The 18,071-nt window shown below is 45.8% G+C and overlaps 1 protein-coding gene across 9 annotated transcripts in view; it reads right to left on the reverse strand.

The window, feature by feature from the left end:
* The window catches only part of SAMD11 (sterile alpha motif domain containing 11), a 180,895-nt gene that overhangs the window by 69,888 nt on the left and 92,936 nt on the right, over window positions 1-18,071 (reverse strand). For all 9 annotated transcript variants that reach the window (XM_055001074.1, XM_055001075.1, XM_055001073.1 and 6 more), the window contains one exon: window positions 6,079-6,203. In XM_055001074.1, coding sequence (XP_054857049.1) covers window positions 6,079-6,203 — 125 coding nt within the window. The remainder of the gene's footprint in view (window positions 1-6,078; window positions 6,204-18,071) is intronic.

The raw sequence follows: 18,071 nt of genomic DNA on the forward strand, positions 1-18,071 counted from the left end.
ATGCTCCTACATCTTAAAGTCTGGATTAGAAATGGGCACAAACTGAAATACGAACCAAAGTTTGTCACAAACTGGGTTCGTGAACCGGCAGTTTGTCAGAGGGCATTTCTGACGACCTGCAATGAACCGCTATGATTTATAGCCTGGTTCATTTGGTTCGTTTTTCGGTTTGTCACTGCAGACAGCCTGGCACCGATCCATCGGTTTCCTAGGCAATGGGGAGGATGGCTTTCTGCAGACCTTCTGCTGCCCTAGAAGTGACATTTTCACAAACCGAATGAACCAGTTCGAGAACCGGCAATGTCATGCTGGTTCATGGTTCGTGAAACGCGATGAACCATGAACTGCAATGAACTGCCATTTTCCCGGTTCATGCCCATCTCTAGTCTGGATTCAATGTGACATGATCCTGTCAGCCTCGATGAAGAAAACACAAACACACAAATAGGTGATTAATGAGGGCAATCTAATCAACCACTCCCTCTTTTCGAAAAAGCCAGAATCACCCCTGGTCTCCAGGCCTTCTGAGCCATTCACTGCGCTTCCTTCAGAATAAAAGAGCGGCAGAAAACACAGCTGGTATCTGATGCCGGTTTTCTGCTCGAATTTATCCAGCAAGAGATTCAACAAAACTTGGACGTTTTTCACTCCGAGACATCTGTAGCCAGGGTCCCACAATTCACTGCAACTTTGTTGGAAATAAACCAGCACCCACTCTTGCTGTTTTAGAGGTAATATGCATCAGAGAAAAGGCTGGACTATGTTGTCTCTCTTGCGTTATGTGATGCAATTTACTTTTGCTCCTCAGTTGACCTTCTGTAGGATCTGCCCCCATATTCCATCCAGCTGTTGGTGGGACCCAGCCGGGCCTCATACCTCAGCTGTCCATGCGCTTAGCGACCTGCAATGCAGCATGGACAGCACCCAAATGTTAAGACCCTTTCTCTCTCCACGGGGAAAGTTTGCATATCAGAGAAGAGAACAAAGATGCACCCCATTTGCTTCACTGTCATTTTTCAGGTCCACAGCTAGAGATTTTGGAGAAGTAGGAATTCCTCCTGAAAAAATTCATCATCTTTTTTTGATTCAGTGCCATGACAATCCCCCCTCCCCCAGCATTGGTTGTTTGCCTTCCTCCTTCCTGGATTAGTCACATAAATGTTCTGACCTAGTAATTTCAGGTGGTTAGCTGTGTTGGTCTGTAGTAGAAGGACAAGATTTGGGTCCAATAGCACCATAAAGACCAACTCGATTTCCAGGGTATGAGCTTTCGAGAGTCAGAGGCTCAGAGCTCCCTACATATCTGACATGCTTTTTGTTCTTCCAAGCAGAGAATGTTTTATAGAAGCATATCCAAAAGCTCACACCCTGGAAATCTAGTTGGTCTTTAAGCTGCTACTGGACATAAATCTTACTCTCTGACCTAATAAGTGACCTTTATTGCATGGGGTGATGTCACAACACTGTATAGCCAATCAGAATGGCCTGCAGGACGTTCCCCCACCCAAAAAAGGGGGTCAGAGAGAAGAGAAATTGTTGAGCAAAGTCAAAAGTGGTTGTGGAAAACAGCCAGTGGCATCAAACCAGCCCTAGAAAGAACTAAGACACTCCGGCTGGAACATCCCCACAGAAGTGCAAGAGATTTCCTTCTGACAGGCCCCATCTGTATAAGCGCTCCCTTCCTCCTCCTCCTCCTCCTCCTCCTCCTCAGCCGCCACCGCCAACCGCCCATCTTGCTTTTGCATGCCCCGGCAGAGTGAATTAGCCAAACTGGATAGAAGGGATTGGATTTGTTTACAGACACGCCGCAAGCTTCTCGGAGAGGCTCTAAATCTGTGTTTGATGTGCAAACCGCCGGCTTTGCTGCCGTGCTTTTGTTAGGCGGCCCAGCTCCTCCGCTCATCCCTTTGTGTGTCGCTCTCAATTAAGATTAAAACGGGCCTTATGCCATCATCCTGCCTCTCGCACACAGAGAAAATCCCTTTGTGGAAAGAAAGACATCAGCACCTTCGCATTTATCTGATCCCCCCTGGTGGGGGCGGGGAGGAGGAAGGGTGCTAAGATTGTATAGGAACAACTTTAATCCCAAATCCTGCTGGAAGGGGAAAAAAACCTCACAAGAATTCACTAAATTTACTCTCCCCCCTACCCCCGCCCTCCACTGCAGGTTTTATTTTGCGTTTTTCCAGGGCAGACTTGTAGAAAGGCATGGAATACAGACAGAAAATGAGGACCCGCTCTCTAAACATATAAAAGAGAATGGGCTTTAAAAAAGGAAGGAAGGAAGGAACTTCTTAGATACTAATGCCCACAACACTCCAAAGTTATCATTACTGCCCCCCTCCCCCCAAAAAAAATAACCCCAGATTTTCAGAGATTCTCTTGCAATCATGTTGGACAGAAATTTGGTCATCTTTTAAAAACTGGAAATCTTCCATTCTTAGCCTTTTGCGGGTTAAAAGTAGTATTTGCTTCAAAAGTCGTACTCCATAAACTGCAAGTTTTGAGCCTCGCCACGTCTGCTCCAGCCGTATTTGCCTTAAGAACCAAAGAGAAGGTCCCGTCCCTTATGATTACAAACACATAAACAACTAAATCATTTCTACACCACAACTTCAGCTAAAAGCTTGGCACACAGATGGTTTCAATTCATGTATGAGTTTAGAAGCAGAATTTTCTTTTACTCCTACCCCATATGCAAACCAGCCTCAGTTACTCTGAAAGCTTGTGGGGGGGGGGACGGAGAATTCAGCAAAAACAACACCGAAGTACACTATGCAATGCCACTTCTGCTAAAACATGGGCCGGGGGAGTCTAGCACTATGTTAATAGGCCTTCTTTAGCAGAAAGTTCCACCCATTACAACCTCAGCTGGCAGCGGGTGGGACTATGGCAGTTGGCATAACCCTGCCCACTTTTAGCAGCAAGCTGTATCCCTGGACCGTAGTATGACTTCAAGTTGCATGGTGGGGAAGCCTCAACCGCCATTTTTCATGACATCCACCCATCCACCGACTCCCTTGCGTGCTCTGTCCTGGGATTACGCTTCCTGCTCATGGGAGCCCCAAACCTTCTCCCCTCCTAACAAGCTGCAGTAGACATTCAAACCTCTGCAGCCAGCAATTGCACTGCGCTTTTCCGTTAACTGAAGAGCACTCGAGTACGCTGAAGAGCATTAGACAACAATTTGCTTAATTCTCCATAGCTAGCTCTCCTGCTTTATATCACTTCTATAAAGCATACTCTGCTTGAAAGGGAAAAAAGCACGTCAGGCACCCCTACACTCTCCCTAAGCTACTGAAAAACTGAGCTGGGGAAGGGACTGTATGTCCCCCTTCCTGAATGGATAACATCAGCAATAGCAGGTTTGTAAGAGTGCAACAGCGTCACTTACCCCCACCTACCCACCCCCACCCCCAAACACACGGTACAATGCTATCTCTGCATTCTCACAGTAAGCCAAGCAGAGCTCTGGCGATAATTATAATAAATCTTTCAGGGCCGGGCAGAGAGAGCCGGCCCAGAACACGCAGCCTTGCTCCATGATTAAGAGATCCCGGTAATACCATATAGTCCCCAGTGGGCCGGGCAGAGCGAGATATAGCTAGCATTGCATCAAACACGTTAAGAATATCTCAATCATTAAGCGGCAGCCCACGGCAGCTCCGAAAGCGATCGATGGGGCAATTAGATTTTATCAACGCCTGCCCTTCGGCCTCCTCTCTTGCATCCACCGGCTAGGCAAAGGGCCAAGTTGTACCGGCCTCATTGGGGGGCTATCTGCCTTCTCCTTTGAAAACACAAGCGACAGCCCTGGATTGCTGCACCTTGAAGCCTGTGTGCCTCTTTATACTTAGGGGTGGGGTGAACAATACAAAGACGATCAAACATGAAAGCGATCTGAGCCATTGAGGACATGAATCAGTACAGAAAATTACTGTGAAAGCCACGGAGATAGATCAAGATGGGTAGCCATGTTAGTCTGTCTGTAGCAGTCGAAAAGAGCAAGAATCCAGTAGCACCTATAAGACTAACAAAATTAGTGGTAGAATATGAGCTTTCGTGAGATCTGAGCTGTGACTCAAGAAAGCTCATACCCTACCACAAATTTTGTTAGTCTTATAGGTGCTACTGAACTCTTGCTCTTTTCTACATACATACATACATGCATACATGCATACATGCATATATGCATACATACATGAAGCAGTGGGTAGAAAATCTCTGAAGACTTTGGTTCCATTTATTTATGACACCACAGAGTTGAACAGTTTGCAAGAACTGACACACAGGATTAGATCATGTGTCCCATCTAGAGATGGATTTCATTTCCAACAACAGCCAGCAAGATATTCCTGGATACGTTCACAGGAAGGGAATCCTCTGGCGTTCATAGGTGGACTGCTGCTGTACAGGAAGGTTCTATTTAGCTACCATGGCTGGTAGCTGCAAATAGGCCAGACGCCATACACATCTGTTAACCCTTTCATAAAATCCTCTGAGCTGCTGGCTACTGCTGTATCATGAGGCAGTAAATTCTAAAGATTCTTTGAAGGGCTTATCAAGAAAACCAGGGTTTAGCAGGATAAACAACAGAAACTAGTGTGCATCTAAAGCCTGGCTGGGTATACTTTAAGCCTACCCTCCCATTCTCTAACCTCAAGCCGGGAATATAGAATGACTGCTGGTCTTGTCCTGTTCACTGTTTGCAATTTAGAACTAATGCATGTGTTTCTCTTGCCCAGCTTTGTCTGAGACAGTCTGTAAAATATTGTGCATGTCAAAGCTGCCATTCCGCACATACCTACGTGCAGCTCAGTTTCCTTTAAAGTTAAAGGGATGAATGCAGGTAGGATTGAGGCCGTTTTCACACACACTTGCATCCGTAAGTGCAAAACTCACAAAACGAAGTGTCTTCCTAGCGCGATTTCCCCGACACGATCCCCTTTAATGGCACAAAGATGTCAGAAATCACACCACTAAACGGGAAATTGCACTAGGAAAATACTTCGTTCCAGGAGTTTTGCGTGATCTTTTGGAGGGTTTGGCCATGTGGAAATGGCCTGAGCACTAGGTTGGAAGTTCTATAGGACATAGAGCCACGGAAGAACAAAGAAGCCACAGGGTGCTGTCACAAATCTGTGGGGTTTTGTCCAGCTTGAAAACTTAGTCGGATTTTGGTCAAGCAACAGTACAGAAACTTTGGAGCTGCATATAAGGCACGGACATCGTCCGTTTTCCTAGCAAGTCCAGATTTCCCACACAATCATTTATCTGGATGCTTTCCCCAAGAGCTAGTCACACTGCAGAACCAGTTTGTTGGTTGCACCGGAGAATAACAAGAGTGGAAAGTGGCCTCATCCTTCGGCAGCCTCACTTGCTGATTGATGCGCCATTGCCCCTTAGATGTCCCGCCCCGCCCCCTTCCCACAGACACTGTCAGTCCCAGGAAAGGGCAGCGCCAGGAGCAGCCCAGCTGGCCTTTCAATTTAGCTCCCTCTCTCCGGTTCTGCAGCAAGAGCCTGCTAAACTCCACAAAGGTCAGACCGCAATATAAAGTCGAGAGAGCCACCCGAGCAAGGGAGCTGCATGGTGACAAGCTTCTGATTAATGCAATTACGAACCCAACCAAGGTCTTTTGGTTTTGCTGCCTGCTTATACCCATTTCTTCCACTTGCTCCTCCGATTGAACCCATTTTAACACAGAGGCTGCCAGACAGTCTCAGATAAAACCAAGGGGGAGCCTGAAGCGACTGGGCTGCAGTTAAGCAAAGCTACAGCCATGCATTGAGGGAGGGGAGTGAAGCCACCCATGCAAGGAGGAAACATAGGGTTGCCAATCTCCATGTGGTGGCTGGAGATCTCCTGGAATTGCAACTGCTCTCCAAGCCACAGCTTCTTTGGAGAAAATGGCTGCTTTGGAGGGTGGCGTATATGGCATTATACCCTGGTGAGCTCCCTCTCCTTGCCACCTCCCCGCCCTTCCCAGGCCCTACCCCCAAAATCTCCAGGAATTTCTCAACCAGGAGTTGGCAACCCTATGAACAGCAAGCCAACCCTGCCTGTGCCAGAGCTTACCTGCTCCTCCCAAACTGACGTCGAGGCTGCTTCTCTTGAACTCGCAGCGGCTCTGGGTCTCTGGCATAACGAGCTGGCGACTCTGGTGCAGGTTGGAAATGAAGGAAGTAAGGTCGTTGTCCCGGCTGCAAGAGAGAAGAAAGACTTTACTCGATGGGAGCCCCGTCTATCCACTGTGGGGGGGGGGGGGAAGGCTTGTGTGGAGGTTGGTTTTAGATTGTCCCCAGAAAACTCTTGAGATAGGAGGACTGGGGCTGGATAGCCCAGGTGAGCCTGACCTCGTCAGATCTCAGAAGCTAAGCAGGGTCGGCCTCGGTTAGTAATTGGATGGGAGACCTCCAGTGAAGACCAGGGTTGCAGAGGCAGGCAATGGCAAACCACCTCTGTGAGTCTCTTGCCATGAAAACCCCACTAGGGGTTGCCAGAAGTCAGCTATGACTTGAGGGCACCACACACACATCCAGACTAGTGGATTGGAGCAGGAAAGGAAAGTTCACCAAGGCGCTCTCAGGGCTTGAGAACTCTGTCAAGCGTTTTTGGGAGATGCTGTGCAGGTGACGGAAGGTTTGACAATTTCACCACACAAGAATGGTTGGGTCAGTTTCTCAGTCAAGCACTGCTAAAGCGTAAAACCATACTATAAACATCAGCAGGGGATGGATATTTGTCCTAATCGCAAAATGAAATTACATAACTATCCTTATAAAATTACCGTCTTAAAAAAATTCGAATGAATCTACCATGTTATGAGTTTCAGGAGAGTTACTGTGTTGATCTGCAGTAGAACGGCAAGATTTGCGTTCAATAGCACCTTAAAGACCAACAAGAACTGACTCTTGAACGCCTATAGCCTGGAGATGTTGTTGGTCTTTAAGGTGCTACTGGATTTGAATCTTGCCCTTACAATATAAAGAGTTTACACTGATGATCCTAAGCAGTAGGGAGGGGGTCTCAGATGCTTTGCTAATGAGTTAGGGAACACAGACTTCACCGCTATGTTGCCTTAAGACCTGTTGTCTTAAATATGTGCTCCTATAAGCTGCTTGTGCTTCATGTGGTCTAATGTCAGCCCTAGAATTGCTTATGCTCTGTTTCAGCATCTCTTCAACTCTGTATTGGAGTCTTGCTAATTCTGTGTCTTTGTAAACTTGTATTTATTTGCCCTAAGGCATTGTTTATGGAAATGTCCTTGATGTTTGTATTATTTTCAGAAACCACCATACCCTGTTTGACCAGAGGAAATTGAAAGATGGCAGGAAATAGATATAAAGGGAAGCGAAGCCTCGTTCAGACTATTTGCCTCTTACGTACTATTGCCTATCTTTCACCTGAGATATTCCAGTCCACCTGGGGGTACATCAGGCATTCAGTCTTTGGCTCACCCAGACAATATCCCAGCTTTGTACTTTTCACATGGCAGACAGGAAAGAACGAGGGACATCTAACTCAAGTGCCACACCTCAGCCATCCTATGATGAACCATAACATCCTCTCCTCTATATAACAACCTTCTCCACCTCGGGCCTTGAAGAGACCATCTGTCATGCCCAGAGGGCTCCATGACAAGTGGCATTCATCCGTCTAAAACTTTTATATCCCCCTTCTTCAGAGTCATTTGGGTCACCTTACAATGTCTTGGAGCTACGCCAATCTTGTCTGAACCATTTCTACATCAAGAGGAATTCTTTGGCTCAAAAAGGGTTTGTTGGCCCGCCCCACCAACACGGCGGGCCAAACCAGCCTGGCACACACCCTCTTCATTTAATGCCTCTTCGTTTCTTCTCCCCCTTCACCACACATCTTAAAAATCATTTTCATAAACAAACAGTAATAAGCGAACCAGACAACAGACGCCAAGGGCATACACAATGCAAATTTTTGTGAATGCCTACATTCGTATGTGAACACTGGCAATTCCAGATTAATTTTGTCTGAGAAAAATCTAGGAAACGTCCTAAACAGGGCTAACAACTGAAGGTGTAAAAAAGCAGGAACATCAAAGATGGAGAACCAGTAGTACAGGGGAGAGAATGTCAGATTAGGAAACTTGGTTCAAATCCCCATTCAATCATAAATAATAATAATATTCTATTTATATACCGCCCTTCAGGACGACTTAACACCCACTCAGAGCGGTCTACAAAGTATGTTATGATTATCCCCACAACAACAAAAACCCTGTGAGGTGGGTGGGACTGAGGGAGCTCCTAGAAGCTGTGACTGGCCCAAGGTCACCCAGCTGGCTTCAAGTGGAGGAGTGAGGAATCAAATCCGGTTCTCCAGATTAGAGTCCTGTACTCTTAACCACTACACCAAACTGGCTCACTGGGGAACCTTGAGCCAGTCTGAACTATCTTACAGGACCTGCCTGAGGAGGTCAAGAGAGCCCCCGCTTTCCTGGCTTTCCACAAAGGATGCAAAACTGAATTATTCAAAAAGGCTTTTGTATTGTAGGGAGGGGCTCTCCGATACTTCGCTAATGAGTTAGAGACCGTAGACTTCACCACTATGTTGCCTTATGTCCTATCTGTTGCTTTAAGTATGTGCTCCTTCATGCTGTCTAATGTCAGCCCTAGAATTGCTTAGGTTCTGCTTCAGCATCTCTTCAACTCTGTATTGGATTCTTGTTAATGCTATGTCTTTGTAAACTTGTATTTATTTACCCCAAAGGCATTGTTTATGGAAATGTCCTTGATATTAACTGTACTAATCTCACACTGTGGAATCCGCCTTGAGTCTCAATGAGAAAGGCAGACTAGAAACAGCATACATACATACATGATAAAGGCTGTTTTCATACTGCTTACCTGCCGTGGAACATTGCGCCAAGCTCCCAGAACAGCACCGTGTTCCTGGCACAATTTTGCACAAGAACAGTAGTTCTCGTGCGAAATCGTGCCAGGAACATGCTGTCGTTCCGGGAGCTTGGCGCGATGTTCCGCGGCCGGTAAGCAGTGTGAAAACCGCAGGGAATCGGAGAATCGTGTACACCATCCCTAGCTATTTGGAGAAAGAGCAAGACAACAATATCAACATTATCTGTTTTCTGATCTTCGCAAAACTTGCCAGGAATTGTCAGTATTCGCGTTTACTGAATTTCAGGCGTTTGCGGTAATGCTCACACATAATCATAGTTCCAGCTGGTGATAAAGTCTTTTTTCTTTCCTTCTGGCAATACACTTCTACAAATTGCTATAGTGGGTACTTTCTTCCATTTGCGGAGAGGCACCTTCTTCCATTTTCTGTCTTTTAAGCAGGTTGCACTAAGGACTGGCTGCTCCTCATATATCCCTTTACTGAAATGTTCAAGGGGCTCTCTGTAAGAGAAATCTTTGACCCACATGGACAAGCTACACAAAAGCATCACCTTAAATAAACTACGCATGACTCACATATATGCCATTGATCTGGACTCAGAGGCAGGCCATCAATCAAGCTTCTGCAAAGGATTGCAAGATCCCAAGAAACACTACAGACTATAGTAGAAAGTGTTGGAAATGCCAATGTATGGATGCAACATTTTATCACATGTGGTGGACATGCAAGGAGGCACGAAGATATTGGATAAAAATACATGAAGAGATGCAGAAGGTTTTCAAGCTTAGGTTTGAGCTGAATCCGAAAAATATGCTGTTAAATATTCTATTGAGTAATATTACAAAAGAACATGGAGAACTTTTCAAGTATATGGAGACAGCTGCGAGAGTACTATATGCAACAAAATGGAAGACAGACTTTTGCCCCGGTCTGTCTGAGTGGATAGATAAAATGTACAAATATGCATTGACAGCTAAATTAACTTCTTATGTCCATAATAGACCAATATCAGAATTCCAGAAAAAGTGGAAAGATTTATTTGATTACATAGCCCAAAGCTAAGAAAAATCAAGAGCAGTTAATATGAAAATAGAGTAATCATAACACAAAGACGTTAAAAATGTTGAGTTCAAAACATGAAAGAGATGACTGATTAAAAGTATTGATATTACATTTTAGGTATAAGAGGAAAGGGAGGGGGGAACCATAAGGGAGCCCGTCTGATGGGGAGGGTGGTTTAGAAATGTAATCTAATAAATAAATAAATAAATAAATAAATAAATAAATAAATAAATAAATAAATAAATAAATAAATAAATAAATAAATAAATAAAAATAAGCTAGTTGTGTTGCCACGTATTTTGAATATACTCTTCTGTTGTAGTTTAAATTTAGCGTTTTGTATAAGTTTCTATGCACTTTCTACTGTTATCTCTTTTTTTCTTTTCAAATAAAACTTTAAAAAAAAGATTCCAGCGGGGTCTCTAAAAGTGGCAGATTTCAGATTGCCTCTTGTGCTGCAAGCCGATCCGAGTTTAAACTGTGCCGCTTTCTTCCTTCAGGCAAGAGCTGCTGTTCTGGATCAGACCACAAAGTCCACTTACTCCCACACTGTTTGCAACACCAAGGCAAACCTGCAAACAGGCCACGAAGCGCCGCAGGTACTGGAAAACCACCACCGTTTCAAGTCCAGTTTTTCTGGAATCCAAAGCTGGCCCATCTGCTGTTACGAAACTTTGAAGAGGAGGAGACCAGCTCTCATTTTCAGCTGAACAGACTCAAAAAGCCCAATACAGTCAACCCTCTCTTTGTTACCGACTCTACAATCTGAAGCTCAGAACTATATGAACACGGAGGGCTCCGCTGAAATTGTCACAGTGAAAAGCCAAAGGTTGCCCCAGCCGCAGAGATCTTCTTAACCCAGCCTCCTTCTACAAATCTGGCCTTTCCTCTAAATATTCTATGGAATACAAAGGCATGAAACAACTTGAGCAACAATAGAAAAGTGCAAGAGCCCAGAAGCGCCTATCAGCTTTCGTGAGTCACAGATCACTTCTTCAGATACAGCTGGAATGTGATTCCATCTTTCTTTGTATCTTGGAGAGTGGAGTGATTTCAGATGCTGAATGGCAATAGCCGGTGAGTGACAATAGCAGGAGAGATGGGACTCACATTCTAGCTGTATCTGAAGAAGTGAACTGTGACTTACGAAAGTTCATACCCTACCACATATTTTGTTAAGTCTTACAGGTGCTACTGGACTCTTGCTCTTTTCTACTGCTACAGACTGACTAACACGGCTACCCATCTTTAACTTGTGCAACAGTAAAGAGTAATGCCAAGGGGATGCCACATGGTGACTCTCATACTCACATGACCAATGGCTTTGCTCTGCGCATCGGCAAGCTACAACACATGACCGTTCACTCCGGCTGAACACAGGCCACTCCAACAGTTGGGGAGCCCAAACCATGCACTTTCTGACAAATTGCCTAGAATTCCTCTCTCTTTAAATACCCGCCCCTAAGCATCGCCTCCCTCTGGGCTGGGGCCAGAAGTACGGCAGAGCTGCTCCAATGAACCCCTCCAGAGGGGAGGGGGGGAGAGGCTAATCTCTAGCCCAGCGCTCTGCTTAATCAGATAAAGTATATGACAAGAAAAGGCATTAGATGGAGGTACCGTCCATGGGTGTCTGGCGCTGGGTTTTCACAGGACGCTGCAGACAAAAGGGGGAATTTGAGCCGGCTGCTTTCATCAGCCACTCTGCGGCTTCCGCCAACCAGGCCAGGCCTTCGAAAGGCACTTCAACCCCCACCTTTGGCCCTCTCGCCCTGCAGTGGGGTCTCCTCCCCATCCGCCAAAAGCACCACAGTAAGGAAATCTCTTAGGTGAGAACAGGGCTTTTTTTCAGCAGGAACGTGTTGGAACGGAGTTCCGGAACCTCTTGAAAATGGTCACATGGCCGGTGGCCCCGCCCCTGATCTCCAGACAGAGGGGAGTTTGGATTGCCCTCCGTGCCGCTAGGGCAATCTCAACTCCCCTCTGTCTGGAGATCAGGGGGCGGGGCCACCAGCCATGTGACCATTTTCTCCTAGGGCAAACCACTGAGTTCCACCACCTCTTTCCCCAGAAAAAAAGCCCTGGGTGAGAAAGGCACTTGTTTTCAAAACAGGCAGGTTCAATACAGCCACCCTCCGGCGACATCACAAAAAGCCATTTGGAAGCTTATCCTTCCCTGGACACCACCTTTGAGAGATGCATTATGCAAAATATCTCTAAAGGAGTTTATGGGATTAATTTGAGGCGATTATCAGTCCTTCTTAATTGTACAAATCAATATCTGGATGTCGGGGACAAAGGACAGAGATAAAGGCTGCCATCAGCATAACAAGAAAAGGAGGCGGAGAGGCTGAAGTCAGCAAAGCTTGTGGGGAGGGGTGTAGAAATCCTCTCGTCTTGGCTTACATTTGCTGACTACGGGTAACCTTTCAGGTCAGTGCTGGGGAGATTCACAAATTTTTGTTAGCCTTAATAACTTTTGAGACCAACATGAGAACAAACCAAGTCCTGTCTCTCCCTTTGGGCTGAAGCACGTGCTTGCTAAAATAAAAGTACATGCAAAGGTTGGTGAGTGCGTTTGCAGGCCCCTTCCCTAAATCTAAAAACTCCCTGGGCTAGTCATATTCCTTCAGAGTCTCTCAACATGAGACCTCTTACACAAGGACGCTCAAGTTATCCGGGAAGTGTAGTTTAAAAAGACAGAGCAAAGGCTCTGTCGATTTCCCCTCTCTACAGAGCAGGCAAAGATCACTCCTCAGAGGGTTTGTTAATTTCCTATTCGGTGCCCCCAAAGGGTAGGTGAAATTGACAGAGCCTTTGGGGAGGCGAAGAGGAAATTAACAAACCCTCTGAGGAGTGATCTTTGCCAACTCTGGAGAAACTTTCCTGAGCACACTGGGCCATTGAACGCAGGCCAATATCCAAAATTCATTCGTCCGTTCGTTCATTTGTTCATTCATTCTCTTTATTGACAATACCAAAGTCTATAATGATTCCTGTGCAAAACCATGCAGAAAACATCCACTGTTCTCTTCACAGGAACTGACCATACGGCTGTCAAGAAAAATTCTGACAGTAGAACCGTCCATGAACTCTGTCCTTCGAGGCTGCAGGCACTCCCCAGATAAAATATCTTCCTGTGCATACAACTAATAGCTTCTAGGGAGAAGGCTTCAATCTTTCCTTACTTGCTAGTTGTAGAGATTAGGATGTTCACAAAAGTGCATGCAGTCATGTGATTCTACCATGGAATTCTGAAAGCAGCGCAGTCCAAGAACAGTTTTACCAGGCAATGAGGGGTTTATTCTTCTTTTTTTGTCTAGGGAGGTCCAAACATTTATGGATTAAGGTAGACTATGGCAGTGGTCCTGAAACTGTTCTGAAGACATCTGTGGGCTCCTTGGAAATTCCTCAATGAAATCAATAACGGCCGTCAAGCTTCTCTGAAAGGGAGCTTGCCCACCACTGCACCATCTGTCTCCTAAAACATTCACCTGCTGGGAAGTAAGAGGCACTTGCAAAGCAAGTGAGCACCCAACAAAGCTGGCCGGCACCCCCCCCCCTGAACCAGTATGTGTCCTACCACACCTGCCCACCTTCCTCTGCAACATACAGGGGTTTCTTGGCTCACATGTGAGCTCCTCAGCTTTGCATGATGACGTCACTGCCGTGGGGCCGTGCACATGCAAGGAGCTTGTCAGAAACAACAGTAAGGTAAACGCTGGGACGCCCCTCCTGCCGAGAGGGCAAGGGGACCTGGAAACCCTAGGTGGAACCCCAAATTTCCATAGAACCTTGGTTGGGAAACACTGATCTATGCAGAAGTCAGCTTAGAAAGAACTCGCGGCACAACCTGAATGCCTCAAGATGGGTCATTTCTGAAGAAACAAGCCAAGATTTCACTAAACCTCTTTCCACTCAAACCCCAAAGACGAGTGACACTTTACTACAGACAACAACTCCACACCTGCCCTCCGTCTGATCCCTTCCAGCAGCATACTATTTTATATACATTTATAAAGGATTAGAGAAGGGTTTTGAGAGGAAGGGGGGGGTGGAGAGGAGACAGCTAATCTGTTGTGCAAATTTCCTCCCCCAACCTCACCTCTTAATTAATGTTTTCAGTATTATTGGAGCATGTGAGAAAAAACATTCTGAAGGGGAAAATACTTTGGGAGGGATGTGTCACGGCAAGTGCCATCTAAGAAGCTTTGCTTTTGGTGCCAGTGAGGGGGGGAAGAACACGTCTTCTATGAAGAGGCTGGCCACCTATGCATTTCTCAATGCAATCCTGAGTTACTCCAATCTAAGCCCACTGAAGTCAACTGACTTACAGTGCAATCCTAAGCAAGAGTTACTCCAGTCTAAGACTGTTAAAATCAATGGTCGGAGTAACTCTTAGGATTGCACTTTTAGACTGGAGTAACGTTCCATAGGATTGCACTGTCTAAGTATTTAATTAAAAACATTGAGCCATTATCAGAAGTTTGATTCCTGATTTATGGATGGTAGCTTTTAAAAATCAATCAATCTTTTTTTTTTTAAATCAAGTTATCTAATTGAGAAATAAACTGAATGTTAGAGTGGGCTCCAGACTAGAGGCGGGCAGGAAAATGGCAGTTTGTTGCAGTTTGTGATTCGTCACATTTTGCGAACCACGAACTGGCATGAAATTGCCCGGTTTGGAAACCAGTTTGTTTGGTTCATGAAAACGTCACTTCCAGGGCAGCAGAAGGTCTGCAGAAAGCCCCCCTCCCAGTTGCCTAGAAAACTGATTGATTGGTGCCAGGCTGCCTGCAGTGACACACCAAAAAACAAACCAAATGAACCGGCCTAAAAATCGTTGCAGTTTGCCAGAAATGCCCTCCAATGAACCACCGGTTCGCAAACCGACAAACAGCCCAGTTCGTGATGAACTTTGGTTTGTATTTCAGTTTGTGCCCAACTCTACTCCAGACATTTTGCGGCACAAAATGGCAGCCCCCCTCCTTCCATCTGTGCTTCTTTCCTAAAAATTTGGCTATCGTTTTAGCTGCTTAAGGAGCCACAATAATCAGAAGAGCTGCCTGGGCGACTAAAACGACAGACGAACCCTTGTAAAATGAAGAAGAAGAAATCTCATGAGAGTTCAGGTAGCCCTGAGAGTTCAGCGCATGCACCATTCATCATGCAGTGACTGAAATACAGAGGGGAAGAAGAATCTTGTGTCCTGGCTCCTGGGCAAAGGGGACAATGGTGATAGGAAGGATGGAGGGGGCCCTCCCAAATAACCCACCTGAAACAACTTCTGCAGTTTATCTAATGATTTTATTATTATTATTTATGTTTTATTAAATTTATAACCTGCTCTCCCGTAAGTGGACTCAGAGTAGTAACAACCAGTAATAAAGCCACATTAAAACACATTAAAACATAAAGTTCAGTACAAGAAGGCAGCAACATACACAGTAGCCCATATTGCCAACCCAATACATCTGACCATGGCACCGCTTCAACTACATCTAGATCCACAAGAATCCCCATCCCAAAGATCAAATCTAGTGAGTGGCCCACTTGATGCATGGGGCCACGGCTTTTTTCAGCAGGAACGTGGTGGAACGGAGTTTTGGCACCTCTTGAAAATGGTGACATGGCCGGTGGCCCCGCCCCCTGATCTCCAGACAGAGGGGAGTTTAGATTGCCCTCCACACCGGCCATGTGACCATTTTCACCAAGGGTGATTTAAACTTTTTAAAACTCCCCCCTTGTTCCAGCTGACCCAAAGTAACATCATTGTGAGGTCTTGAGTTCCACTACTGAGTTCCACCATCTCTTTTCCCAGAAAAAAAGCCCTGCATGGGGCTGATACAAATTGGGACATTCCCAGTGCTGTTATGGAAGATACTAGGTCCACAGCCTGTAAAGACCCAACCAATCCTGCTAAAACATTTCACACACACACACACACACACACTGTGTGCAAACACACGCACATGCAGTTTTTATCTATACAGAGAAATGCACCCAAGACACAATTTCTGGGCACTGAACTTAACGGTAGGCAGGATTAAATATTTACACACCAGCCCTGCTGGTAATATGCAGTCAGTATGCTCAAGGGCTCTTTTAGCAAGCCCTGCAGGGGGGTGGGATAGCAGCTTCATATTGCTGGAGGACTTCCGACCATTGAGAGCATTCATGCGGCTGAAAGCTACATTCTCCACCCCGCAGTTCACCGCCAACCTCAAAGTTCAGCTTGGATCCCACAATGTTTGTCAAAGAGGTGGCTGTAAAGGGGAGGGGAGTGCTGTTGGATATCCAGACCAATACAAAATAAAAAACCATTGTTAATGTCTCCGCTGAATGGCCCGATTAATCTATTGTCTACGTTTAATGGGACTAATAGTTCGTTTGCCTTCTCTCAAAAGACCTACTGTCCTAATCCATCCTCCGTAATGGCAATATAATGATTCACCCGCGGCAACAGGATAGCTCCGTAGCTTACGGGAAATGGAGCTCAAGAGGCTATATAAGTGTGAGATGACCTCTGGGTAGGAAAGATAACCTCAGCCCAACCACTGCTGGAAAGAAGATGGGCAGCCAGGTGTTTTCTTTGTTTTATAGATGCTCCGAAGAGCGTTAATGGAGACATGCGTGCACAATGAGAGTCCAGTTCTTCACAAAACTGTGCACTCCTGTAAAACAAAACTCAGATTCCTGCTTGGTTCATACTGAAGGTCAGACCCACATGCTGCCATAGGCAGGAGGCTCTTCATTAAGGTTGCCAACCTCCAGGCGGTGCCTGGACTTGCAGGTGGCCTCCAAACTATATAATAACATAACAATAACAACATTCAATTTATATACCGCCCTTCAGGACAACTTAAGGCCCACTCAGAGTGGTTTACAAAGTGTGTTATTATTCTCAGGACAATCACCCTGTGAGGTGAGTGAGGCTGAGAGAGCTCCGAGAGAGCTGTGACTGACCCAAGGTCACCCAGCTGGCTTCAAGTGGAGGAGTGAGGAATCAAACCTGGCTCTCCAGATTAGAGTCCAGCCGCTCTTAACACTACAACAAACTGACTCGATTCCCCATGAGAAAATGACAACTTCAGAGGCAATATATCCTTGCTGAGCTCCTTCTCCATGCTCTGCTCCCAAATATCCAGGAATTTCTCACCACAGTAGGCAACCCTTCTCCTGTGCAGTGTGGAGCTGCTCTTCCCATTGCAGCAGTAACATCTAATGTGGGTTGCTGAGCAGATTTTTCAATCATACCAGTGGTTAGAACCTTGTTCGACAAGTTCTCCACACTCGAACTAGGCCCCAACCACTCACGTTTCTTTTCTTGTGTATTCTGGACAGCCTCCTGTTTTGGATGACTTTGTGAAAATTTGTCCCTATCATTTTCCGCTGCCCTCACTTGCCCTCAGGGACCTCACTCTATACCCAAACCTGACTGGCCACATAACATAGCAATAAGCAGGCCCTTCACTGTCTGGGTATCACCTCCAGGATCAACCAAGCCAAAAGGAAAAAGCAGCAGCCAGGAATAAAAAATGGCACCAAGACAGCAGAGGAAAAGAAACGGTGCCAAATGGCAGCCAAAAAAAGTTAACATTCGCACCAAGCTACATGTTTGTGAAAATTCCCACTTCTTGTTTTTATCCAAAAATCTAAAACGGAGAATATCAGATATATCTCTACACCACCTCTGTTCCATTACTATTAATGGAACCACGTGATAATTTCTGGCTGCAGTTCTCTGGAGGGTGGAATCCACAGGGCAATCAAGCCATCTGGCAGATCCAAGTAGAAAGGCCACAAAAATACCGCAGGAATTAAAGTGACATGAGGTCTGTTTTAGTGAAGCAAAACAGTACATCTGCGCTACAAACTTCTGTCCATTTAGTACTAGTTTCAACGTTGTGGCTTCCTCCAAAGAATCCTGGGAATTGTAGTTTGGCACGGGTGCTGAGTGACTGCTGAGCACTAAAGAACCCTCCCTGCCTTCTTCTCCGGCGTTCTTAGAGTTCCTTGGGGGAAAGAATTGTTAAACCACTTTGGTTCTGTAGAAGAGCTCTGTAGGCCTAAGTGCCTCCCCATGAATGACAGTCTGTTAAGATGCTTCTAAAGCA

This window comes from Eublepharis macularius, chromosome 17, assembly GCF_028583425.1.
Source record: "Eublepharis macularius isolate TG4126 chromosome 17, MPM_Emac_v1.0, whole genome shotgun sequence".
In the NCBI taxonomy this organism is placed as follows: domain Eukaryota; kingdom Metazoa; phylum Chordata; class Lepidosauria; order Squamata; family Eublepharidae; genus Eublepharis; species Eublepharis macularius.